The sequence below is a fragment of the Tursiops truncatus genome, chromosome 3, assembly GCF_011762595.2.
Source record: "Tursiops truncatus isolate mTurTru1 chromosome 3, mTurTru1.mat.Y, whole genome shotgun sequence".
Lineage (NCBI taxonomy): Eukaryota > Metazoa > Chordata > Mammalia > Artiodactyla > Delphinidae > Tursiops > Tursiops truncatus.
The window spans coordinates 47,397,002-47,420,285 of NC_047036.1; the positions used below are offsets into that span (position 1 = coordinate 47,397,002).

General features: G+C 41.3%; 1 protein-coding gene across 2 annotated transcripts in view; it reads right to left on the reverse strand.

Annotated features, from left to right (window-relative positions):
* DEPDC1B (DEP domain containing 1B) overlaps positions 1-13,162 on the reverse strand; it is a 101,006-nt gene extending 87,844 nt beyond the window's left edge. For both annotated transcript variants that reach the window (XM_033852888.2, XM_033852887.2), the window contains exons 1-2: positions 13,035-13,162; positions 3,830-4,095 (exon numbers count right to left, since the gene is read on the reverse strand). In XM_033852888.2, coding sequence (XP_033708779.1) covers positions 3,830-4,095; positions 13,035-13,082 — 314 coding nt within the window. In that variant the 5' untranslated portion in view covers positions 13,083-13,162. The remainder of the gene's footprint in view (positions 1-3,829; positions 4,096-13,034) is intronic.
* Positions 13,163-23,284: the final 10,122 nt, after the last annotated feature.

Sequence of the window (23,284 nt, forward strand, 5' to 3'; positions counted from 1 at the left end):
GTGTCTTTTCAAATCTATTATTTGTTGTTTGTTTTCTTACAGTTGAGTTTTGTGAATTCTTTATATATTCTTGATACCAGTTCACTGTCATATATGCGATTTACAAGTATTTTCTCCCCAACATTCGCTTGTCCTCTCATCCTCTTAACAGTGCCTTTCACATAGCAAAAGTTTTTAATTTTGATGAAGTCCAATTTATCATGTTTTTTCTTTTATAAATCATGCTTTTGGTGTCATGTCTAAAATCTCCTTGCCTAACCCCAGGGCATAAAGATTTTCTGTTTTTCTAAAATTTTTTTAGTTTTACATTGAATTCTATGAATGAATTTCTGTATTAAAAAATTAGGTTTAGGTTGAGGTTCATTTTTTTGCATGTAGATGAATAGATGTCCAACTGTCCCAACATTGTGAGCATTGGTGGTATAGTGGTAAGCATAGCTGCCTTCTAATTGTTCCAACATCATTTGCCAAAAAGACTGATCTTTTCCCTTTAAGTTACCTTTACATCTTCGTCAAAAATCAACTGGCCATGTTTGTGTGTGTTTCTGGACTCTGTTCTGTTCCACTGACCCAAGTGTCCATCCAACCCTTCACCAACACCAGTCTTCATTACTGTGATTTTATAGAGTAAGTCTTAAAACTAGGTAGCATGACTCCTGCTTTTTAAATAAAGAACAGTGAAAGTCACGTTCAAGACAGCTGACAAAATCTACATAACAAATTTTAGGTTCAAATTAAACATTTTGGAAATAAGCCAGAAAAAAAGCAAATATGAGGGAAAAGACAGAAAGAAACGGAGAGAGAAATGAAGTAGAAGAAAAAGAAAAGGGGAAAGAAGTGGGAACATGCCAGTCATACACATAAAGTGGTATAAACAGAGAAAGAAATAGAGAAGGAAAGAAAAAAAGGCACAGGAAGAGGAAGGAAAATGAAAAGAAAATGGTTCCCTGCACATTAGATCACAAGCACTACACCCGAGCCAGTGAATTTCTGTCTGTAAGCCATGAACACCGTGGTTACAACTGCATACCAGAGCTAGCATCAGTAGTAAGAACAGGGCAAGGGCCCGGTGGAGGCTCCAGACCAAGGACCCATCCTGCTAAAGATCTAAAGCCGGCCAAACACTTTCCTCATTTAATAGTCCAAAACAAGCAATGATCATAATACACACCTCTATTTCTATATAACCCACTTCATTAGGTTTAAATAATCCTATGTAACTGTCTGTTCCCATACATAAATGGGCCAATTCAATGATCCCCATGGAATTTACTGATGTTTTGTTTAGAGGTTTCAAAGAGACAACTGTCTAATTCTCTGAGGATGAACTATCCACCCTGTCTACCATACGGGGTTGTCACGAAGATCAAATGAGATCATAAAGAATTGCTTCATAAACTGAAATTTCTTATAAAAATACAAGGTAGTATCACTGGTTCTCTTCATCCAAAGTCTGGGGCCACGAAGCTTTGTTAGACACAGATGACAGCATATGGCTCGACTATGAGGACCCTTTAGTGAAATCGAAAATTGTCTCCACTGGCAGCCAGTCCAGCTCTCTTTCTAGTCACCCACGTTACTAACAGCAAAGAGTGGTTCAGTAAATAGCTCTGGGCCCTTCTCAGCAAAATCTCCTCTGTTAGGGACATTCAGATATTAGGATCTCACTTTCCTTTCTTACACACAAAAATTCACTATTTCCCCCTACTTTCTATACTTAACTCTTGGATTCTTGAAAAATAAAATCATAGTTAACAAATGTAAATGCAGTCACACAGCAAATATGACATGTTTTTAAACTAAAAATAAGATTTGACACATTCCAAAATAAAAGCTTCACTCATCATTTCTGTTATAAAATTCTCCTGTGGTGTGTGTGTAATTTCTGTCTTTAAAAAATACTCTAAGAGTCTTTATATTTCATGTTGCTTTCTCTAACTATGCCTTTCTGTAATTCACAGACCCAGGAAACCACCTATCCCCTGCTATATTTATGTAAGTGTTTAAGCTGATTATGTTTACCTTACCTCCTTTATTTGAGAAGACAGCTGATCATTTAATATGTATTACATAGTACTTTATACATTACTGGAATTCTGTGAATATATGAACGTGTGTTGACTACACTGAATATTTCTGGTTTATGATTCTGTTTACTCATTCGGTCATTAGTTTATTTAATAAGCTAGTCAACCTCATGCCATGGCAATGGAGGCAGTCTGACACGCCACAAGAACACAGGCTTCAGAGATAGAGACCTCAGTTTAAATCCTGACTCTTACTACTACCTGAGTAACTTTGGACAAGTCAGTAACTTTGGCCTCATTAATTTCCTGATCTTTAAGATCAAGATAATACCACCAACATCTACAGCTGCTGAGTTCAATGACGACTGTGCAATGAGTCTGGCACATCACAGGTGTTGTTGGTATCAGTTCCTTTCTTAGACCTTAGAACTAAGGTCTAAGAAAGTTCTAAGTAAGAACTTAGTAAGATGCTGTACATCTGAAACTAATATAATATTGTAAATTAACTTATACTTCAATTAAAAAAACACAGGCAATTAAAAAAAAAAGAAAGAATCCCCAGTGAAGTACAGCATTTGGAACCAAGGATAGAGTTTCCACTGCCTGATACTAATAAGCACTGTGGTCTCAGAACAGGCTAAAGTCACCCAAGATTCTAATTAAAAGTTGGATCAGCAAGCTAGAGATAACTGCCAAATGGAGAGACAACTAATTGTCCAGCTGACAACCTTGACATCTAGAAGAGGGAGATTGCTGATGGAATTCCGTGACGAAGTTAGATCCTAAACATACAAAGTTGTCTGGCCTTAGCCTTGGTGCTGGTGACCACTCTCCCCTTGCTCTGCAGCCTTTCTCAGCCTCTAGTCCCCAAAGGAACCAAAGAAATGACTCAGATAGGAAACAGTCACGTTTTCTCTGCTCAAACCCAGGTGCCCCTGTGGCCCCAAAATGCCTCGCTGAATGTGCTGTAAGAGAATTCCTTATTCTTCTGTTGGAGTAAAAGGCAGCAAATATTAAGGGCCCATCATCTTCGTTTCTTCATTTAATACCTCTCAGGTTCTTAGCACTTTGGTAGCCCTCTCTGTAGATAGCTCAACAATTCCTCTTTTCTGGACTCGTGTGACTTCATTCCTCTTTAGTATTCTCCCATTCCCTGAATCCTAGGCAGGTCTCCTCCACCTCCAGCAATGAAACAGTCTAGCATGCAGTGAGGACAGAAGTGTCAGCAGAGAGACATCCTTACCCTCAGATTATTGGGTAGTAAGTGAGCAATCATAAAACAGCACTAAAACACGAGCAAAAATGTTTAGGGAAAAGTAGACATGCACTGCAGGGTTAATCTGAGACATCGGGGAATTCTAGTACAACTCTTCATTATAGACCTGAGCTCCACTTAAAGATCAGATGCCTCTGCCACTAACCCCCTGAATACACACCTTCACACTGCTCAGAAAGGTGCAAGACAGAACTACTGTTTCACCCTTTCATGTTCCCCAGGAGAGGTACTAAGCTACTATAGCCATCCTCCCAGTGTGCAAAAGGCACAAAAAGTCTTCCTCACTGAAAAGCCACTGCAACAAAAGACTACTTAAGGGGTGCTCTATGAAGAAGAGAGCACCAAGAAAAACTGTAATCAATTTTGCTGTAGCAGCAGATTCAGTTCTCCACCCAACAAATCACAAGTTGAAGCATCACGCCCACGGACAAGTAAGCTCTTTCACATGAGGAAGTTTCAATAGACTGACCAGACCCACTGGTCCTCCCCAAACTCCTCCCCTTCGGGGCTGACTTGTTGCCATTACCTGTACAAGTGACGGTTGTCTTCAAAGTCTTCCTGGCCCCATTTTCCCTTGATGTCTTCAATAACATGATTCTTCAGGAATTTTTTTAGCAGCTGGACCGTTTGTTTGCGGGTCACTTCGGGGCCAAAGTTTTGGCTGCGCCTCAACAGCTCGTGTAGCCAATCCACAGCTTCGGCCGCTGTGAAGCAACGTTCATAACTTTTGAAACGACACCGATGTTTCCGTAACGGCATCTTGGTGCGAAAAAGCTCAACTGTTTCATTCCACTAGGGGCAAAAAGAGAGGAATGTATTTAGGGATCGATTGAGTTTTTTACAAGGTTATTACATCCCAAATATTTAAGACAATGAATGCAGTTTTTCCATTTAAAAGACTGCCTTAAGGGGACTTCCCTGGTAGTGCAAATGGTTAAGAATCCGCCTGCCAATGCAGGGGACACAGGTTCGAGCTCTGGTCGGGGAAGATCCCACATGCTGCGGAGTAACTAAGCCCGTGCACCACAACTACTCAGCCTGCACTCTAGAGCCCATGAGCCACAACTGCTGAAGCCCGCGTGCCTAGAGCCCATGCTCCACAACAAGAGAAGCCACCGCAATGAGAAGCCCACGCACCACAATAGAAGAGTAGCCCCCGCTCGCCGCAACCAGAGAAAGCCCGTGTGCAGCAACGAAGACCCAACACAGCCAAAGATAAGTAAATTAATTAATTAAAAAAATAAAATCTAGACATCCAAGCCATCATCAGCCATCCCTAAATTAAATGAAATGTTCACATATGGTGTTCTTCCTGCATAATTACTCCAACATTTTCTTAGGACCCTCGTCTTCCCACCATTCCTTCTAAAAGTCCCGAAAACTCAGAGTCTTACTCTCATAACCATTCTCTCTCCTCTTATGCTCCTCTTGCAAGTCTATCACTTAACAGACTCTGAGCCTTATTTGTCACCTACCTTCCTACTGAAATCAGCTCTTCTGATTTCACCTTTTTCTTTCAGTGATAGTTCTGACCTCAGCATATTCTTTTTATTTTGCCCAACACTGGTTCCTTATCTTCTCTTCCAACCAGGCCTCTTCTTCCAGGTTTCTCTTCATATGCTCTACTGCCCAATCACCTCTGCACCTGTTGTCCCATTTCTCTTCTCCCTTTGATGGCTAACTTTCTCAGCCACAGTAATCATTCCTGAGTATACAACACCAGGTGCTTCAAGGGCCCAGGTAGGGTCTGTGCAAGCAGGCACCCTGGATGTACAGCACCAGACACAACAAACACACAGTTGGTACTCAACAAGCAAACGCCTAACTGGTCTTTCACTTTCCTTATTTTTTTTTTTTTAACTACCCCCTAACCTCATTCAACTTAATTCTACTTTGACTCCCAGTCATGTCTTTCTCCTGGCCAAACTCAAACATCTTTTTGTCCTATGCATATCAATCTTTCTACTTCATTTGACACTACTATAAGCCATGCTCCAAATTAAGTTGGTCCAGATTTAAACTTTTTCTTTTTAACTTTCTTAAAACCACACACAGGGCTTCCCTGGTGACGCAGTGGTTGAGAGTCCGCCTGCCAATGCAGGGGACATGGGTTTGTGCCCCGGTCCGGGAAGATCCCACATGCCACGGAGAGGCTGAGCCCGTGAGCCATGGCCGCTGAGCCTGCGCGTCCGGAGACTGTGCTCCGCAACGGGAGAGGCCACAACAGTGAGAGGCCCGCGTACCGCAAAAAAAAAAAAACCATACACACACAAAAACAATACAAGCTGTAGAGTAAGATAACCTATAACCAGAATTTCTAAAACAAAACAAAAAATTCAGATCAAGAAAGGACAGACACTCCATACAAAAATGGGAAAACAAACAGGCACTTCACATAAAAGAACCTCCAAATTTACCATAACATATGCAGATATTCAATCTCATTAATTAGCAGTGAAATGCAAAAGAAATCTATAATGCAATACCACTACATGCCTACAGAATGGCTAAAATGAAAAAGGCAATATACTAAGTGTTACCAAGGGAACGTGGAACAACTGGAAATTATATGCACACTGTATAACCCAGCAATTCCATTCTTAAGTATATATGCCACAGAAATATGTTCACCAAAAGCCACCCTGCTCATAATAGCACTATCTTAATAGACAAAAACAACCCAAATATCCACCAACATAAGAACAGATAAATTGATTCATGCAATGGAATGCTGCACAGCAATGAGAATGAACTATTGCTACATGCAATAACATAGATGAATAACATAGATAAAATATAATTGATATAAGAAGGCCAGATGTGAAAAGTACTATATGATTGTATTTACATAAAGTTTAAAAGCAGACAAAAGCTAATCCATGGTATTAGAAATCAAAGTAGTGGTAGAGACTGGGAGGGGCGGAGGGACATCTGGGCTGCTGGTAATGTCATATTTCTTGATGTGGGCATTGGTTAAATGGGGCGCTCACATTGTAAAAATGCACTGAGTTGTACGCCTATAATTTGTGTGCTTTTCTGTACATGTTATGCAGAATAAAGGGCTAAAAACAAAACACACATACACATACACACACACACACACACACACACACTCATATATTAAAATCTTCCTTGAGAGCAATCCACAATTTTAAATTACCAACCTGAAAGTTGATAAATATGAACTAGCTGATTGTGCTGGTAAACTGAATGTGGAAGAGATTAAGGAGGGTAGCCGAAGAAGAAACAAAGTGAGTGGATGAAAGAGGGACTTGAATGTAAACAGAGGAGAAGCAGGGCAAACTGGCTAGAATGAAATAATGAACAGCAGAAAGAGAGCCCAGGAAGAGTCCATGAATGTTGATTTAAGTTCACTCTCTACCCACCTCCCTCACCAAGTTACTGTGACGTCTCTCGTGAGATCATGCTTACGAAAGCCCTCTGTAAAAGATAAGGCATTCCTCAAGCATAAGGAGAATATATAAAATTCCCAGGATAATCTCTTGAAACAAATTACAGGTTCAATCTATTCTGGAGCTAGAAGGAAACTTTGGGGCAAAATTAAGATCCAAAGAGGACAGGCAAGTTGGCACATGTCACTCAGGTATTTAGTCTCATAATAAGATCTGGAAACCTACTCTATGCTCTCCTTCTCGAGTGGTCATTTCATTATAACAAGAACCTACAAACTTCAACATAGCTTTAAACAATTTCCACATATTTTTAAACATTGGCTGTTTGGGTCTTTTTTTCAATTCTCTGCTGACACCAACCTTGCATTTCAGTCCTGATTAATATATGTTGGGAGATGGGGAGGAAAGAAGAGTTAATAAAAAAAAGAGTTTTATTTATTTTAGGTTGATTGATAAATTTAATGCATAGTACTTTATGCATTACTTAATAAAAGAATGAAGATATGGCTCTCTGGAGCCCAATATTTCAAAATATAAGTAAATATGCCTGTTATTTGACTCAAGCTGGTTAGCAGTTCCTCTACTGTCACTTTAATTACAGAATAATGCACACTGTAACAAATTAAATGCAGAAATATATACAAAAGACTCTGCCCTGTCTCTCTCCAATCCCACATATCTATTAATCATACATACACATAGATAGAATCCTTCCCTTTGTATGTATGTATTTCGTTTATTATCACTGTCGCTGTTTGCTTCCTTTTTGAAGAAATGAGATCAACCATATTGTACATATTATCCTACAACTTGCTTTTGCATTAAACATACCAGGATATTTTTGTGTCAGTACCTATAGATATAGCCCATTTTATGAATGAATGAGTTCCATAATTTATTCAACCATTTTCCAACTAATGGGCATGCAGCTGTTTCCAGTTTGTTGTTTCACAAGTATATCCTTGTTTACATAACCTAATGTATCAATCCTTTTATTTATTTATTTTTGAGAACAGATTTCTAAAGGGTATCAGCTTATTTAAACCAGTTGTAGCAATTCACACTCCCAGCAATGCTGTATGAGCCTGCTGCCTTACCTCTGGCCATTCCTAGATATTATCATTCTTTTGTCTGCCAATCTACACACAAGAAATGGTATCTTTATATTTTGTTTGTATTTTCCTGCCTTTATCTTCAGTCATTTTTATTTCTTCATTTGAGACTTGCCATTTTTCTTCTGGGTTGTCTTTCTCTATCTTTTACTTAATTTTAAGAACTGTTTAAATCTAGAATTTGAATCTAAGTGCACAGAAGTCAGGAAAGTTACTCTATTTTGCTCAGTTCAGTATCCCCACAACTGAGGACAGTGCCTGACATACAGTACATGTGTTTAATAAATACGTATTGAATGAATATAAATAGGGAATATTAATCCTTTTTCAAATATATTAGAAATGTTTTCCCCTGACTTATCAATTTGTTTATTTGGTCTCTAGCTATATAAAGGTTTCACTGATGATTATATTGTTTTAAGAAAACAAATATATCTTCTTATCTTTATAGCTTCAGGGTTTACTCCCTCAATTGGGAAAGTTTCCCTATCCTGAGATATTAAAAATACTTATCAAATTTTTCTTTTAATATTTTACAGGGATTTTAATATCTGAATCTTCAACTGAAATTTTTTATGTTGTGGGGAGGAAATATCCAACTCTATTTTCTCCCAAATGGAGAGTCAATTATGCTACCCTTCTCTCACTAAACTGAAATAGTAAGCTACCTTACATACTACCTTTCTTGATTCTGTTTCTTTCTTTTTTTTTTAAATAGCTAGCTATGAACGAACTTTGAAACTGTTAATGTTTTACTTTATTATTTTTTTTTAACTTTTTATTTTGGTTTTTTGTTTGTTTTTTAATTAATTTTATTTATTTATTTATTTTGGCTGCATTGGGCCTTCATTGTTGCACACAGGCTTTCTCTAGTTGTGGCGAGCGGGGGCTACTCTTTGTTGCAGTGCGTGGGCTTCTCATTGCGGTGGCTTCTCTTGTTGAGGAGCACAGGCTCTAGGTGCGCGGGCTTCAGTAGTTGTGGTGCACGGGCTTAGCTGCTCCGTGGCATGTGGTATCTTCCTGGACCAGGGCTCGAACCCGGGCTCGCCTGCACTGGCAGGCAAATTCTTAACCACTGCACCACCAGGGAAGTCCTTGATTCTGTTTCTGAACTCTTTTTTTTTTAATCCCACCGAGCTGTTTGTCTATTCCTAAACAATACTACACTGGTGTGATTACAGTCTATTAATACTAAATTTAAATTTCTGGTAGGTCAAAGTCACCTATAGTCATCTTTTTTAAAACCTTTTAATTCCTCCACTTTTACTCTTCTGTATGAGCTTTCTACTCAATGCATCCCCACACAGGGAGGAAAAAATCTATTAGGATTCTGATTGGTTTTTTAGCTATTCTGGTGATAGCTAGTTTTCATTTTACACTAGAAATTTTCTAAGAAGACATCCTTATCAAAGCCTCATATCTCTTTTTTAGAAAAACTCATAAAAAGAATTTTTAATTTATTTATTTTGATTTTTAATAGCATTTAACATTAGGATATTTACTGAATCCATGAGACACTTTAGATTTTCAAAACCTAGCAAGGACCGTGATCTCTGCTCCCACGTATTTCCAAAAATAATTCAGTCATTATTTGGCTACTCTGCCAAGAAAGAAAAAGTTACCTTTAAAATAACTCACTATCCTCAGTAACATTTAGAAAGAAAATATCCTACGTCAACAAAGAACTAGATAGAGCTTGAGAATGTGATTGTTTCAACGACGTATTACGAGACAATCTTTATAGCAAAGCGGACAAAACAGATTTGTTTTGTGATTAAAAAACATTTTTTGTTTATTTCAAACCCCTAGTTTAAGGCATAAAGAATCATACAACTGGGGCTTCCCTGGTGGCGCAGTGGTTAAGAAGCCACCTGCCAATGCAGGGGACACGGTGTTCGAGCCCTGGTCCAGGAAGATCCCACATACCGCGGAGCAACTAAGCCCATGCTCCACAACTACTGAGCCTGCGCTCTAAAGCCCGCAAGCCACAACTGCCAAGCCCCCGTGCCACAACTACTGAAGGCCATGCGCCTAGAGTCAGTGCTCCGCAACAAGAGAATGAGAAGCCCACGCACCACAAGGAAGAGGAGACCCCACTCGCCACAACTAGAGAAAGCCAGCATGCAGCAACAAAGACCCAACACAGCCAAAGATAAAAATAAAAATAAATAAATTTATATTAAAAAAATCATACAACTATTTTTGCTTAACGTGACAAATACTGAGTGTTGAAATGTGCTTCCTATTCTTTTCTCTTGAATATTTATTCCATTTCTTTACTTCTTAATATCAAAAGTATTATGATATAGCACCTGGCCAGGGACTTCAGAGGCAAACGAACGCTAGATCTAGATGTACTTGCCACATACTGGCAGTGTGAACTTGGTCAAGTCAGTTCACCCCTTTACACCTCAATAAAATGAGGGAATTGGACTACATAATCTTTAGAGTCCATTCAAACTCTCAGATTCAATGATGGCTGTAAGTCTTTTAAAGTTTACTAGTTGCATCAGAAGATACAGACAACTCAGAACTAAGTTCAAAGAAAGGATCAGTAGATTTAAGCAGTTTCAGAAAAAGCAATTGTCTTTCTCATTATTTTTCTTTTTCTTTTTTTTTAATTTATTTTTGGCTGTGTTGGGTCTTCATCGCTGCGCACGGGCTTTCTCTAGTTGTGGTGAGCGGGGGCTACTCTTCGTTGCGGTGCAAGGGCTTCTCATTGTCGTGGTTTCTCTTGTTGCAGAGCACGGGTTCTAGGCGCACAGGCTTCAGCAGTTGTGTCATGTGGGCTCAGTAGTTGTGGCTCGTGGGCTCTACAGCGTAGGCTCAGTAGTTGTGGCGCACAGGCTTAGTTGCTCCGTGGCATGTTGGACCTTCCCGGACCAGGGCTTGAACCCGTGTCCCCTGCATTGGCAGGTGGATTCTTAACCACTCTGCCACCAGGGAAGCCCTCTCATTATTTCTTTTTAACTAATGAACTATTTCATATGTGGGTTAAAATGAAAGCTATTTCAGTGAAGATGAATAAGTTGCTAATTAGCTTCCATATTCACCATGAATTGACTTACAGTGTCTGTCATTTTATTTTGGGCATAGAAATTTACCTAGTTCATAAAATGCTATTTTCAGATAAGACTTTGGTGTCTTAGAAAATGGAGCTGTACATAGTTTGAGAAAGTATAGTGAGCCATGAAAGGAGGAAGTAAACGCCTGCTCTTTGTGTACCAATAGGTTTTTCCCAAGCTTTTCCTGAAGATTAGGTTGAGGATGATGTTGGGAGAAGATGGAAATGCTAAGCTGGGAGCCAGGGAGGAAAGGCGAGCTGGGGCAGATAAGTACAGAGGACTAATCACAAACTTTATGATTTAACTGATTAAAGCTGTAAAGCACAACTGAATTATGTTCAGGGAAACAGAGATTTTACAATGAGGGGAAAGTACCTGTAATGACTACAGAGATCACTGATAAATCAGTAATATTCACTTAAAAAAATGGCTATTGTTTTCTGTGTTTTCAAAAATCTTAGTTTACGATCAAGATTCTCAAATAGAATAAAGTTGAGAACTGAATTGACTACGTAGGAAATTCTGGTGATATTTAGGTATTTTCATTAATTATTCACATATTTAATTTCCTACTTAACTTGATCAGTCTTGGCTAAATCTGACTCAAATATCACTTCTTGGGGACTGAAGACTTCTGAAGAACAGGGTACTTTTCTTTGTAAATTCCTTTGATAATATTTTAATGTGACTCAGAATCAAGAATGCCTTTCACATAGGCACTCTGCATTTATAAAATGTGGTACTTCAAACAATTCTGTGAATGAGATTAAAAAACAGTTCCAATTATCATGTAATTTATTTTTTTAGTCTAAAGCTGGAAGAATGAGAACTGGTTACCCCAAGATCCAGAGTCTCTCTCTATTTCCCCTGCATTAGTGCTGTGAATAAATTGGCAGCAGGGGAGTGTTATTTTCCCTCCACAAAGAATAGTAAAGTTTTTGAAAGTCCCTGATAAGGCACAACCTGTATATCTCATCCTTAAAGATGGACCTACCAACACACCATTGTAAAGCAATTATACTCCAATAAAGATGTTAAAAAAAAAAAAAAAAAAGATGGACCTACCAATAGCCTTGACCCCAGATGGTTTCAAGTGGTAGAGGCAACTGTGAAGTGGAAGCAGATATGAAAAGAGGTTTTATAAAATCCTATTTGTTCCCTGCTACCAGCATCCATACCTCTTAGAGGCAGGTCCAAAGGAAAACCTAAATTTATATGTGTTGAATTTTTTTTCAATGAATGAATCATTATGGGTGTCTGTAGTACATTGTTTGCAAAGATGACTACGATAACTCCTTCCATCCTGTTCTCACCTTTTCCTGGATATCCCTTAGGGTGCATAGAACAAGGAGCCTAATTCCCAAGTTAGCTGGGGCCAGAGAAGTGTTGACAGACCAAGGAGAGCAGTCCTTTCCTCCCAAATCACCTTTAAGCTTTCATAGAAAGTTGTCTAAAACTTACTCTAGACATTACCAAATTATCGCCACTTACTCCATTATGAAATCGCTAAAATCACTTGCTCCAGGTCACAAAGAAATCAAGTACGCCTCAGAACTCTGATTACCAAAGCCCTTCTCCCAGGAAAACAGTCAGCACCCTGGACCAGGGTCTGCAAAGGCTCTTTCAAACCCTAAGTCCCGGCCCACCCTCCTCATTTAGGTCGGTGCTCACAGAAAAAGAAACGTCAGGAGCCGGAAACGTGGCCAGGGCGATCCACCTCTGTTCTGGGCACCGTTAGAAAGAACCTCAAGCGTCACCACAAGTGACACTCGGGACGGAGACACGCTCCAGGCGGCGGGTGGCCCTAAAGTTACGGACTGGGGCGTTGGATTCCGGAGGACAGGAGAGGGGAGAGGGGTGTCACCCTGGTCTTCCGGACGCTTTAAACAGGGAGGCGCCGTTGATTGGCGAGAACCCAGCCAACGTCTCGGGGTCGAAGCTGCGCCCACCCTGGACGGGCTGGACCCCAGGCCCGGTTAGCCTTTCTTTGAGCGTCGTCCAGAATACCGCCGCCCGACCCGAAACATGTCCCGCCTCCAGACCCGGGCCCGGCCTGCCCTGGAGAAGCAAGGACTGACGAGTACGCAGTCGGCACTCAGGCCGGGGCCTCGCTTCGCCCAGATCCCGGTATGCACACTCACCAGCCTGGTGGCCCGGTATGGCCCGGGCCCCACGATGCGGTGCTCCATGGCCCGCACGCAGCGGCGGCCGCGGCCACACCAACGCAGATCCCGGAGAGTCCTAGGCGCCGCAGTTTGAATCCCGAGCCCACGCGCTGCAGGCGCTGATTGGGCGGTGCGGCGGCACGTGACGGGAACTGCGGGGCGGGGCCGCCGGGGCCCCACGGAGGGGGCGGTGGGCGTCTCCTCCGAGACCTGCTGCGGAGCGGCAGTAGGTTCACAACCGCCAGGGGTGGAGTCCGCGGCCCACCCTCGCCCACCCCGCGCACACGCAAGCAGTCTCCGCAAAAGGGTCGATGAACGTGTGTAATTCAGTGACCGAAAGCCGGTTGGACTGGAGAGGCAAATCCCTGTCCGTCCTTCCAAGTGCACCGTGAACCTGGTGGTGCGGCGAAGATTGGGAGAAGTGGGTAGTGAAAGGAAGCGAGGGGACAGCCTCTTCAAGTGGAGGGACATGTAAAAACTAGATAAGAGCTCTTGGCCACAGGGAGTGTCGACAGCGTGTAAGAACAACAAAGAGCTGGAAAAGAGCCCCATTCAGCTTCCTGTGTTGTTCTTCTGGTAGAGTGGTCTTTCCCTGGAATTTGAGTTCTTTGTTTTTTGGATCTGACTGAAATTTTCAGTCCTATGCCACAGGGCTCTGAGTTCATTTTGCTGCTCAGAATTTTCCCCCTAGGAATTGACGGTGTGATTTGCAATTATTCAAAGGGATAAATGAGGTCACCACTCTATGCCTACAAGTTCAAAGTTCATATGTCATCACCTCAGCAACCATTCAGGATGAGATATCATAAGTAAGAGATAAGGAAAGGATCAGATTCCCACCCTTTGTTAATACTCTTGCTGCATTTGCTGCCTTAGATATGTATTTAGCTGCATTTTAGAAAGCCCCAAAAATTCCTGAGATGATACATATGTATTACTTTTGTCATCAGAAAAAAGCAATGAAGATATTTTTTTACTTCCAATCCTTATCAGAACTTTTTCTTTTTTTTGGACCTCTAAACTCCATGGAAGAAATATTGCTTGTCCTTGGCAAGGGACACCCATGGGGCACAAGTGACAGAAGGAGAAATTTCAGAGCCTTGTCCATCTGGGGATTGTCAGCGCCTGCCACAGTGGTGGAACTGTGATCTGGTACAAGACATCATGCCCTGCTTCCTGAGCATTTTCCCAAGAGTTGGTCATGAGCCAAAGACAAGATAGTTCCTTTGTCTGGAAAGGCGTATCTCCCAATGATCTACATATCAGAGGCCACAAAGACAGTCTTTGTAAATGTAGTTTAAATTAGACAGCTGATCATCTACCAGTCTTTCAGCATCACATAAATCAACTGGGAAATTGCTCACCTTCTCTCTGCCCTAAAATGCCAGTGCTTTCTACCTTTCTGACCTATGTTTCAGCCACAGTGGTCCTCTTTCCATTCAAACCTCACAGTCCGCTTGGTTCCCCTGCTGGGAATGTTCTTTCCTCAGCTCTTTGCAAGGCCGTCTCCATCTCACCATTCAGGTCTCAGTTCATAATGCTGCCAACCTTAGAAAAGCCTTCCTTGACCTTCCTGTATAGAGAAGCCTGACACGCCCACCCTACTCTTGTACTGTTTTATTTCCTTCTGAGCACTTACCTGTAACTAGAATTACTTATTTTCTTCTTTTCTACTTCTACAATGATGGTTGTCAAATGAAGGGGTTCCAGCTTCTGGGAGCATTTGGGGCCTTTAGGCATTGAGGTTGTTTTCTGATCTTCTAAAAGGTAGGAAGGCCAGTACTGGTATTTTGTGGGCAGGGGTCAGGGGAGCTAGATGTCTTCTGGTGCTTAAGTCAGGCCACACAATCTACAATTGGCCCATGTTCTACATGCCTTTTTATTGTCCACTGGACATTCAGGTAAGTGAATAACCTGTTTGTTATTATCTGAGCCTAGAACCTAACTCTGTTTTACATGTAAAATAAAAAGTAGTTTTGGCCGGCTAGAGTACACACTGAAGTTTCCAGGAATATCATACCCGGTCCCATTTGGGATTGTACCAAAACTTGCTCACCATGTCACAAGAGCATCAGTAATGGCAACGCAGCTAATGGTATTTGAGACATGTATCTGTGTCATCCTGTATCTGCAACTCTTGAATTCATGGGAATTATGCATAAAGGTGCTGTATACTTATTTAGTCCTTATTTCAAATATCAAATATAAAGGAAGAATGACAAGAATATTCAGTTGACTTTACCTTTACTTCTCTTCAATCCAAATTAATTTTTATTTATTTATTTTTGGCTGCATTGGGGCTTCGTTGCTGCATGCAGGCTTTCTCTAGTTGTGGCAAGCGGGGGCTACTCTTCGTTGCATTGTGTGGGCTTCTCATTGCGGTGGTTTTTGTTGCGGAGCACAGGCTCTAGGCACACGGGCTTCAGGCGCGCAGGCTTCAGTAGTTGTGGCACGCAGGCTCTAGAGCACAGGCTCAGTAGTTGTGGCGCACGGGCTTAGTTGCTCCGCGCCATGTGGGATCTTCCTGGACCAGGGCTCGAACCCGTGTCCCCTGCATTGGCAGGCAGATTCTTAACCACTGTGCCACCAGGGAAGTCCCCCAAATTAATTTTTATAAGTAGATGCAAGTACTTGCCTATCTCATTATATCTTTCTGATATAATCATGCTTAGGTATTTATTTAAATTTTGAAATGAATATTGCTTTATTATGAATTACTTCCTTTTTATTTCATCATTATATAAAAAAATGTTAATTTTAATTATGTGTAGGTTGGTTACCTGTGAATTGCATTTCAGCAGAATAAAGAGTATTGACCCCGATCCAGTTGTGAATGATTGCTCTGTCTAGACTATAAACTCCATGAGATCAAGGACCTCTTGTTTCCCACTGTACTCCAGTTCCAAAAACAGTATCTGATACATAGTAAACACTCAATTAACAAAATTAATATATAACTTTGTTTTAATGTAAAAATGTTTTAACTTGCTCAAATAAAATTGAAGCAGGAGGGAGATTCTACAGTTGGATTCTACAGTTCCAATTCTACGCGGATTCTACAGCTCCATGCCTGAGCATACCACAATCTTCCTTCCAAATCCATGGGCACCCCAGTTGAATAAGCACAAAAAAATGCTAGTTGATTTTTTTGTTTGATAGATTAACAACTATAAAGAATATAATGGTGCATTATTTCATTTTTCTACATTTATTTTCTATGTATTCTATGGTATTCTATAAATACATCGTAAGTTGACTCAGTTCCTTTTTGGAAAGAGTTACCCACTACTTCTAAGAAATAAATTACAGTCCTTACAGTTGTAAAGCTGCTTGCAAAGCTTTGTCACATTATCTCATTTAATCCTCAGAACCATATGGATATGCAAATATGGATAATCCCATCCTACTGCTGAGGAAGCTAAACTTCAGAGACTAAGTGACTTGCTTAACTAGAGAGGTTTAGTGTCCCACAGCCAGTAATTGACGGAACTTGGAACTGAACCTATACCTTCTGCTGCCAAAGCCTGTGGAGTTTGGTTTGCTTTGGTTTGATTGCTTAGTTGGTCGGTTTTTACTAAGGCCTTCACAAATCAAAAAGGATACTTTCCAAATGTAAAGTAGAGTTTCACATTTATATTTATGCAAAGACACATTTCAGGAGGGGGGAGAAGGATAGAAACCTTTCATAAGTTTATCCAAATGATCATTCCTAGGAATGAGTTTCATAAAAAGCTGAGGAAAGGGCTTCCCTGGTGGCGCAGTGGTTGAGAGTCCGCCTGCCGATGCAGGGGACACGGGTTCATGCCCCGGTCCGGGAAGATCCCACATGCCGCGGAGCGGCTAGGCCCATGAGCCATGGCCGCTGAGCCTGCGCGTCCCGAGCCTGTGCTCCGCAACCGGAGAGGCCACAACAGTGAGAGGCCGGCATACCACAAAAAAAAGAAAAAAAAATTATTTCCACATTCACAGTGGAAGCCATTTTAATAAATTGCTGTTCATACTCTTCTTGGCATATATAAGTGTAAGGCCATCAAGATCCTGTAGAAGCTTTGCCTCAGCCTCAGAACATCTTTATAAAGTGAGTATTAGCACATTGAGAATGGGCAGTTTCACCATCACCACCTGACTTGTCACTGATATTAGGAAGTTCCAAGCTATGGTGCAAGAAAGCAACATAGGCCTCAAGTATATTGTGGGGTTGGAAGCTGTGTTTCTCAATCATGCCCAGTAGGGAAGAGTTGGGAGTGGTGCCCTCACTCCCCAGGGGATTCCTGACAGCTACATGCAGTTCTGCTGCTGCCTGAAAGGTCTCCCAGCCAGTTGATGGGTCATTTTGAAAGAACTCCTCTGCTGAAACCCAAGTCACTCAGTTCCTACATTCAACTTGAGCCTTTCAGATTGTACTACAACTACATTCAGTTGTGTTTGTTGGCATTTAAGCCATCAAGACTGTCTATTTGCCAAGGTTCTTAAAAGTTGTAATATCTGTGACTTGATTTCCATGGCTCTTGGTCTGTACTGTCATTGTTCTATTAGGAAATGTTCCCCCAGAGGTTGTATTAACCCTATTCCCTAATAGGGGCATCATATTCTTTGGGGTATGGGTGAAGAAGAAATGATAAAAATATATGGAAAACATAAAACCATACTATTTCATTGAAACTGTTGAATAATATTTTTATTTCAGTATTTAAAAAATAAATGTCCCAAAGAAATAGAGAATTTATATTCATTCATTAATTCATTCAACAAGTATGTATGAGTACCAACTATGTGGCAGGCACTGTTCCAATCACTGAAATACTGAAGTAAATAAAACAAAGTTCTCATTTCCAGAAGCTGACATCCTAGTGGGGAAAGGGATGACAAGCTAACTAAAATACATAAAAATATATATAATATATCAGGTGGTAATTGGGTGCTGGGAAGAAAAGTAGAAGAAGAAAGAGAGGAGGGTGGAGGGAGTGGATGCTGTTTTGGCTCAGGTGGTCGGGAAAGTTCTGTCTGATGAAGTGACATTGGGTAGACAATCTGAGTGGAATAGAGGGATAGCTGTCTAAGGCAGGACCTTCCAAGCCAGTGGAGCAACAGCCCATGTGAAAGCCTGAGGTGGACACATACTTGCCACGTCCAGGGAATACGGGAAGGGGGCCAGCGTCACTGGAATGGGGTGCGTGAAAGGGAGAGAAGAGGAGATGGGGTTGAATACAGAGTGGAAAGGGGCTTCTGAGGCCACATTATGAGCCACAGGATTTGGATTTTACTCTGAATTTGTTGCAAATGTATTAAAAAGTTTTGAGTGTGTCAAGATCTTAAATAGGTTTTTTTAAGCAGCACTCTTGCCATTGTGTGGATAATGGATTGGAATGGGTGTCGGTATGGAGTGGAAGCAGGAAAACCAGTTAGGGATACTGTTGCAATACACTTGCAGGAAAAATAAATAAATTTGGTTGGTACAGTGCTTGGCACATAGTGACATTCCACAGATATTTGTTGAATGAATAAATGAATGAGCAAGTGAAACTAAGCGGTGCAGTGGATAAGACTCCATGCTCCCACTGCAGGGGGTCTGGGTTCAATCCCTGGTCCGGGAACTAGCTCCCACATGCATGCTTCACCTAAGAGTTCACATGTCACAACTGGGAGACCTCATGCTACAACTAAGGAGCCCACCTGCCGCAACTAAGACCCAGATCAACCAAAAACAAAAAAAAAAGTTATTCATCTCCTAAAGATGGATTCAATTCATTTTATCTATGTGTATTTCTTATAGGTATGTACTCTTCGATATAATAGCTAACTTTTATATTTTCAATTTAACCTATACAATTTGCTGTTGAACCTACTATTCTGGTAGGTCTTATTGTTAAAGGATTATCCATTCTTGCTTCTCCCTTTTGAGTCTGGGAAGATATTGGGTTGGCCAAAAAGTTTGTTCGGGTTTTTCCGTAAGATGTTACAGAAAAAGCCGAACGAACTTTTTGGCCAACCCAATACAATCCATACCCCATGCCTTGTGTTATAATCATGCACACGCATACACACACACGTGCACACACACACACGCACACAGACTTCCTGCCACCTCACAATCACACCATTATAGTTTGAAGTTAGATTAAGAAAATCTTTAGCAAGGACCTAACTGAATGGTTTCTCATATTTGGACACAAGTTCAGTTTCTGGCATATCACAGCCATGCCTCTGTGTTGCTATGGCTAAGTATAATTCTCTACATCTAAGAAAGTGATATGATAGAAAAACAATATTTTTTAAACGAACATCTCTCTGGCCAAGGAACATAGGATTCGAAGAGGAAGATCCTAGAGACAGGAATCACCAAGGTAGCTGGTTTAAAATCCTAGGTACATAGATTCCATGGGTGATTTATGGTTTTGACTCCTTACCAGCAACTCCAAAGATCCATGTACATGTTTCTAATTTTGATGAGGCAAAACTTTAAAACTCCCACCTTGGAGGCTGGTATGCAAGAGAATGTCATCCAGCTTGTACATGAGCCTAGCCAACCCCTAGGATCTCATGTCCAATGTGACTTTGATATTCTCTACTGTTTGTGTTTATGTATCTTATGGGGACAATATTATGCTATAGTTGTATTTCAGAATTATCCAAGTCAATGGACTTATTCCTCATAAATGCTAAAAGCCAAAAGAAGTTGGAATTTGGATATGCAGCCTTTGACTGACAGTGAAACATCCAAATAGAGGTGACTCATGGTTGAAAATATTAGATGAAAAGGGCAGGGTAGAGTTGGGGAAGTTGAAGACCTACAGATAAATGAGGACTTTGAGGAAGGAAGAATATAGAGAGAAGAACAGAGGCCTTCACTGTCCCATTTCAGCCCTTTAGCTTACTACCCTGACTGACAAGTTTCTCTGGCCCTCAAACCTGCTGCTTCAATAGAAAACTTCTATTGGTTCTTATAAGGTAAATTTAAATTTGCCTTGCCCCATGACAGCCTAAAAAATTATATGCCTCATTTATCTTCATAAAGACCAAACACTTTAACAGAGCAGCCATTTGTTGTACAACAAATTAACTTATTTTTGAACTATCCTCCTGTTGTCACCAAACATCTTTAAAGTTACCTTAAAATTAACATTATCTTTTTGATAAACTTCCACAATATCCACTTTGTTGTGGGGTTTAGAATATTTCTTAGATGTGTAGTTCTTGTTTCCATACAAAGAAATGTGTGTAAAGTTAAATAGAATAAGATAGTAGTGAGAATTAACTGTTTGTTCTAGCTCTTAAAAAAAAAACAAAAAAAAACTGCTGCTTCACCTCTGAGTCTAGGCTTGTCTGCCCGCTCCGGGCACTTAATCTTTGTGATTCCTCAGCCTGTCCTGGGCCAGGGATAGCTCAGTTAGGGGATTATCCCACTCTCTTGGTTCCCTCCCTAGAGGCTTCAAGTCTGGGCATTCATCAAAGACTTTCTCCTCTATTTCACTGTCAAAGGCTCAAGATTCAAGTTTTCACCTCAGCAGAATTACAAATCATTACATGTTATTGAACTTTCAGGTAGCAAACCAATAGTTAAATGATATATTCTGGTATCAGTACATCAGCTGTCTGACCCATAGCCCCTAAGCTCAGTTTTAAGAAAAATCTAAAGGTAAGATAAAATTATCTGCACTTTTAAAAGATTCATCACAAATGGTCCCTGAAATAGCAAATATACTTAGGATAGCCCCCAAAGAATTCAATTTACAAAAAAAAAAAAAAAAAAAAGTGGAGGAGGAGAAGAATGTGCAGAACTTTTAGAAAACACTGCTGCCTGGTCTCACAGCCAGGTGCTTGTAAGTAGTAAGGTGCCCAGGGCAGAGGTAAGATACTTAACAGGGAATCTCCTACTCCTGGCAGCAGCAGCAGAGGACCCTGGGAGCCAAGGCCCATGGACCACAAACAAACACAAGAGCCCAGAGAGTCAGAAGTAGGACAGTGGGTGGCAGCACCAAGCCAGAGCAGGATGAAAATGCGATTGTGAGGTAAAAGCAGTTGGGGAACAAGGAAGGTCTGTGAGCTGGGGCAGGGTGTCTGTTATGTGTTGGGCTATCTTGAAGGGCTAACAAAGGCAACAGTGGTTATTGTGTTTGCCTACGACACTGCCACTCTTATTTTCTTTCAGAGGCAAGTAACTGAAACTGGCTTGGATATAAAAAACAAAGTTATTTTAAGCATTTTGTCCTTACTGATGATTACTTTATATTTTTCTTTGTTTATTTCTGACACAGATATTTTTCTTTTCTTTCTTTCAACTTTTTATTGGGTTATAACATATGGAGAAAAGCACTCATTATCTGTATAGGGTTTGAGAAATTTTCACTAACTGAACACATCCTTGTAACCAGCACCCCAATCAAGAAACAAAACATGACCAGGACCTGAGCAGACCTCCAGTCTCTACCTGCCTAAAGATAACTGGTATGGATCTTCTACTATGTAAGAAAAAAAGAAACAAGAAAGAGTTTACCCCAGACTAAAGAGGGAACAAGAGCCACCTCACAAATTACCAGGAATTTAGTCCATCTAGTTGTAACCCAAAAGCCAACTATAAAAAGTGGACGGGGGCTTCCCTGGTGGCGCAGTGGTTAAGAATCCACCTGCCAATGCAGGGGACACGGATTTGAGCCCTGGTCCAGGAAGATCCCACATGCCACAGAGCAACTAAGCCTGAGCGCCACAACTACTGAGCCTGTGCTCTAGAGCCCGTGCTCCGCAACAAGAGAAGCCACCGCAATGAGAAGCCTGCTCACTGCAATGAAGAGTAGCCCCCGCTCTCAACTACAGAAAGCCCGTGCACAGCAACAAAGACCCAGTGCCACCAAAAATAAATAGATAAAATAATTTTTTTTTAAAAAGAAAAGCATTGAAAAAAATGCATCTTACTGTATGTAATATGGCAAAATAAAAAAATTTTTTTTTAATTAAAGAGAGACTTTCTAGACATTCAAACCCGCTTGACTACATTTCCTTATTCAGCTGTCTCTGAAAAGTCAATGATAGGGGACTTCCCTGGTGGCGCAGTGGTTGAGAATCCGCCTGCCATTGCAGGGGACACGGTTCGAGCCCTGGTCCGAGAAGATCCCACGTGCCGCGGAGCAACCAAGCCCGTGCACCACAACTACTGAGCCTGCGCTCTAGAGCCCACGAGCCACAACTACTGAAGCCTGTGCGCCTAGAGGCCACGCTCCGCAACAAGAGAAGCCACCGCAATGAGAAGCCTGCGCACCACAACGAAGAGTAGCCTCTGCTCACCACAACTAGAGAAAGCCTGCGCGCAGCAACGAAGACTCAACGCGGCCAAAAAATAAATAAATTTTAAAAAGTCAGTGATTGGGTTGCTCCTGGAATTAACAGGGCAGAGCTTTGATCCCACCTCCAGTGTGGGATTAGGAGGGAGAGCAGCTCCTCAGAGCTATGAAGTAACCTCCAGCCTGTCTACATACCAGAACCCTGGAGACTCTTATTTAAAACACAGATGCCAGGCCTGACTCCAGGTCTCCTGAAAGTAGCTCCCTCAGGGCATAGGGGCACCAGAGGCGTGACCACAGATATGCCATTATTATCTGATCCTCTCCCTCAGAGTAGCTGAGGGCTGGAGGTGGGGTTCTGCAGGCCCTGCCAGGAGTGTCCTGAGGACCTGGGCAGCATTCTAGGAGAAAGTGCCTCTTACCTGTTCCTCTTTGCATGACGATGAAGTTCCAGAAGTAACATCCTAAAGGAATGTTAGATAAAGGCCTTGAGGAGAGTCAAGTCAGGGCTCCCAGCGAGGCCAGGAATAATACAGAGCCCAAGGAGATGGGAACAGGAGGTTTGAGGCAGAACCTAGAGTAACTACAGAGCTGCAGTGCAAATAGCTAGAATCAACTTTTAGCCAGGAGCTTTTAAAGAGACAAGGATCACAGCTTCATCTACTAAGGATTCTTGCCCAAAAAACTGAAACTAAACCTGACCATACCTCATTTTTATGAGGTAACTACCGATTTACAGGAAATGCAGAGGATGGAAAAATATGGGGAATTGCAATTGGCAACGTCTGGAATGTGGGGAAGTCTATAAGTGACCGGGTATTTGCAACTACAAGGAAGTGGGGTGCGGGGGGTGGAGGGAGAGCCCATAGAGGTTTGAGACAAATCAACCATTCACAGCGTGTGGAATTATTTAGATCATAATTCAACCTACTGTAAAAATGATAAAAACTA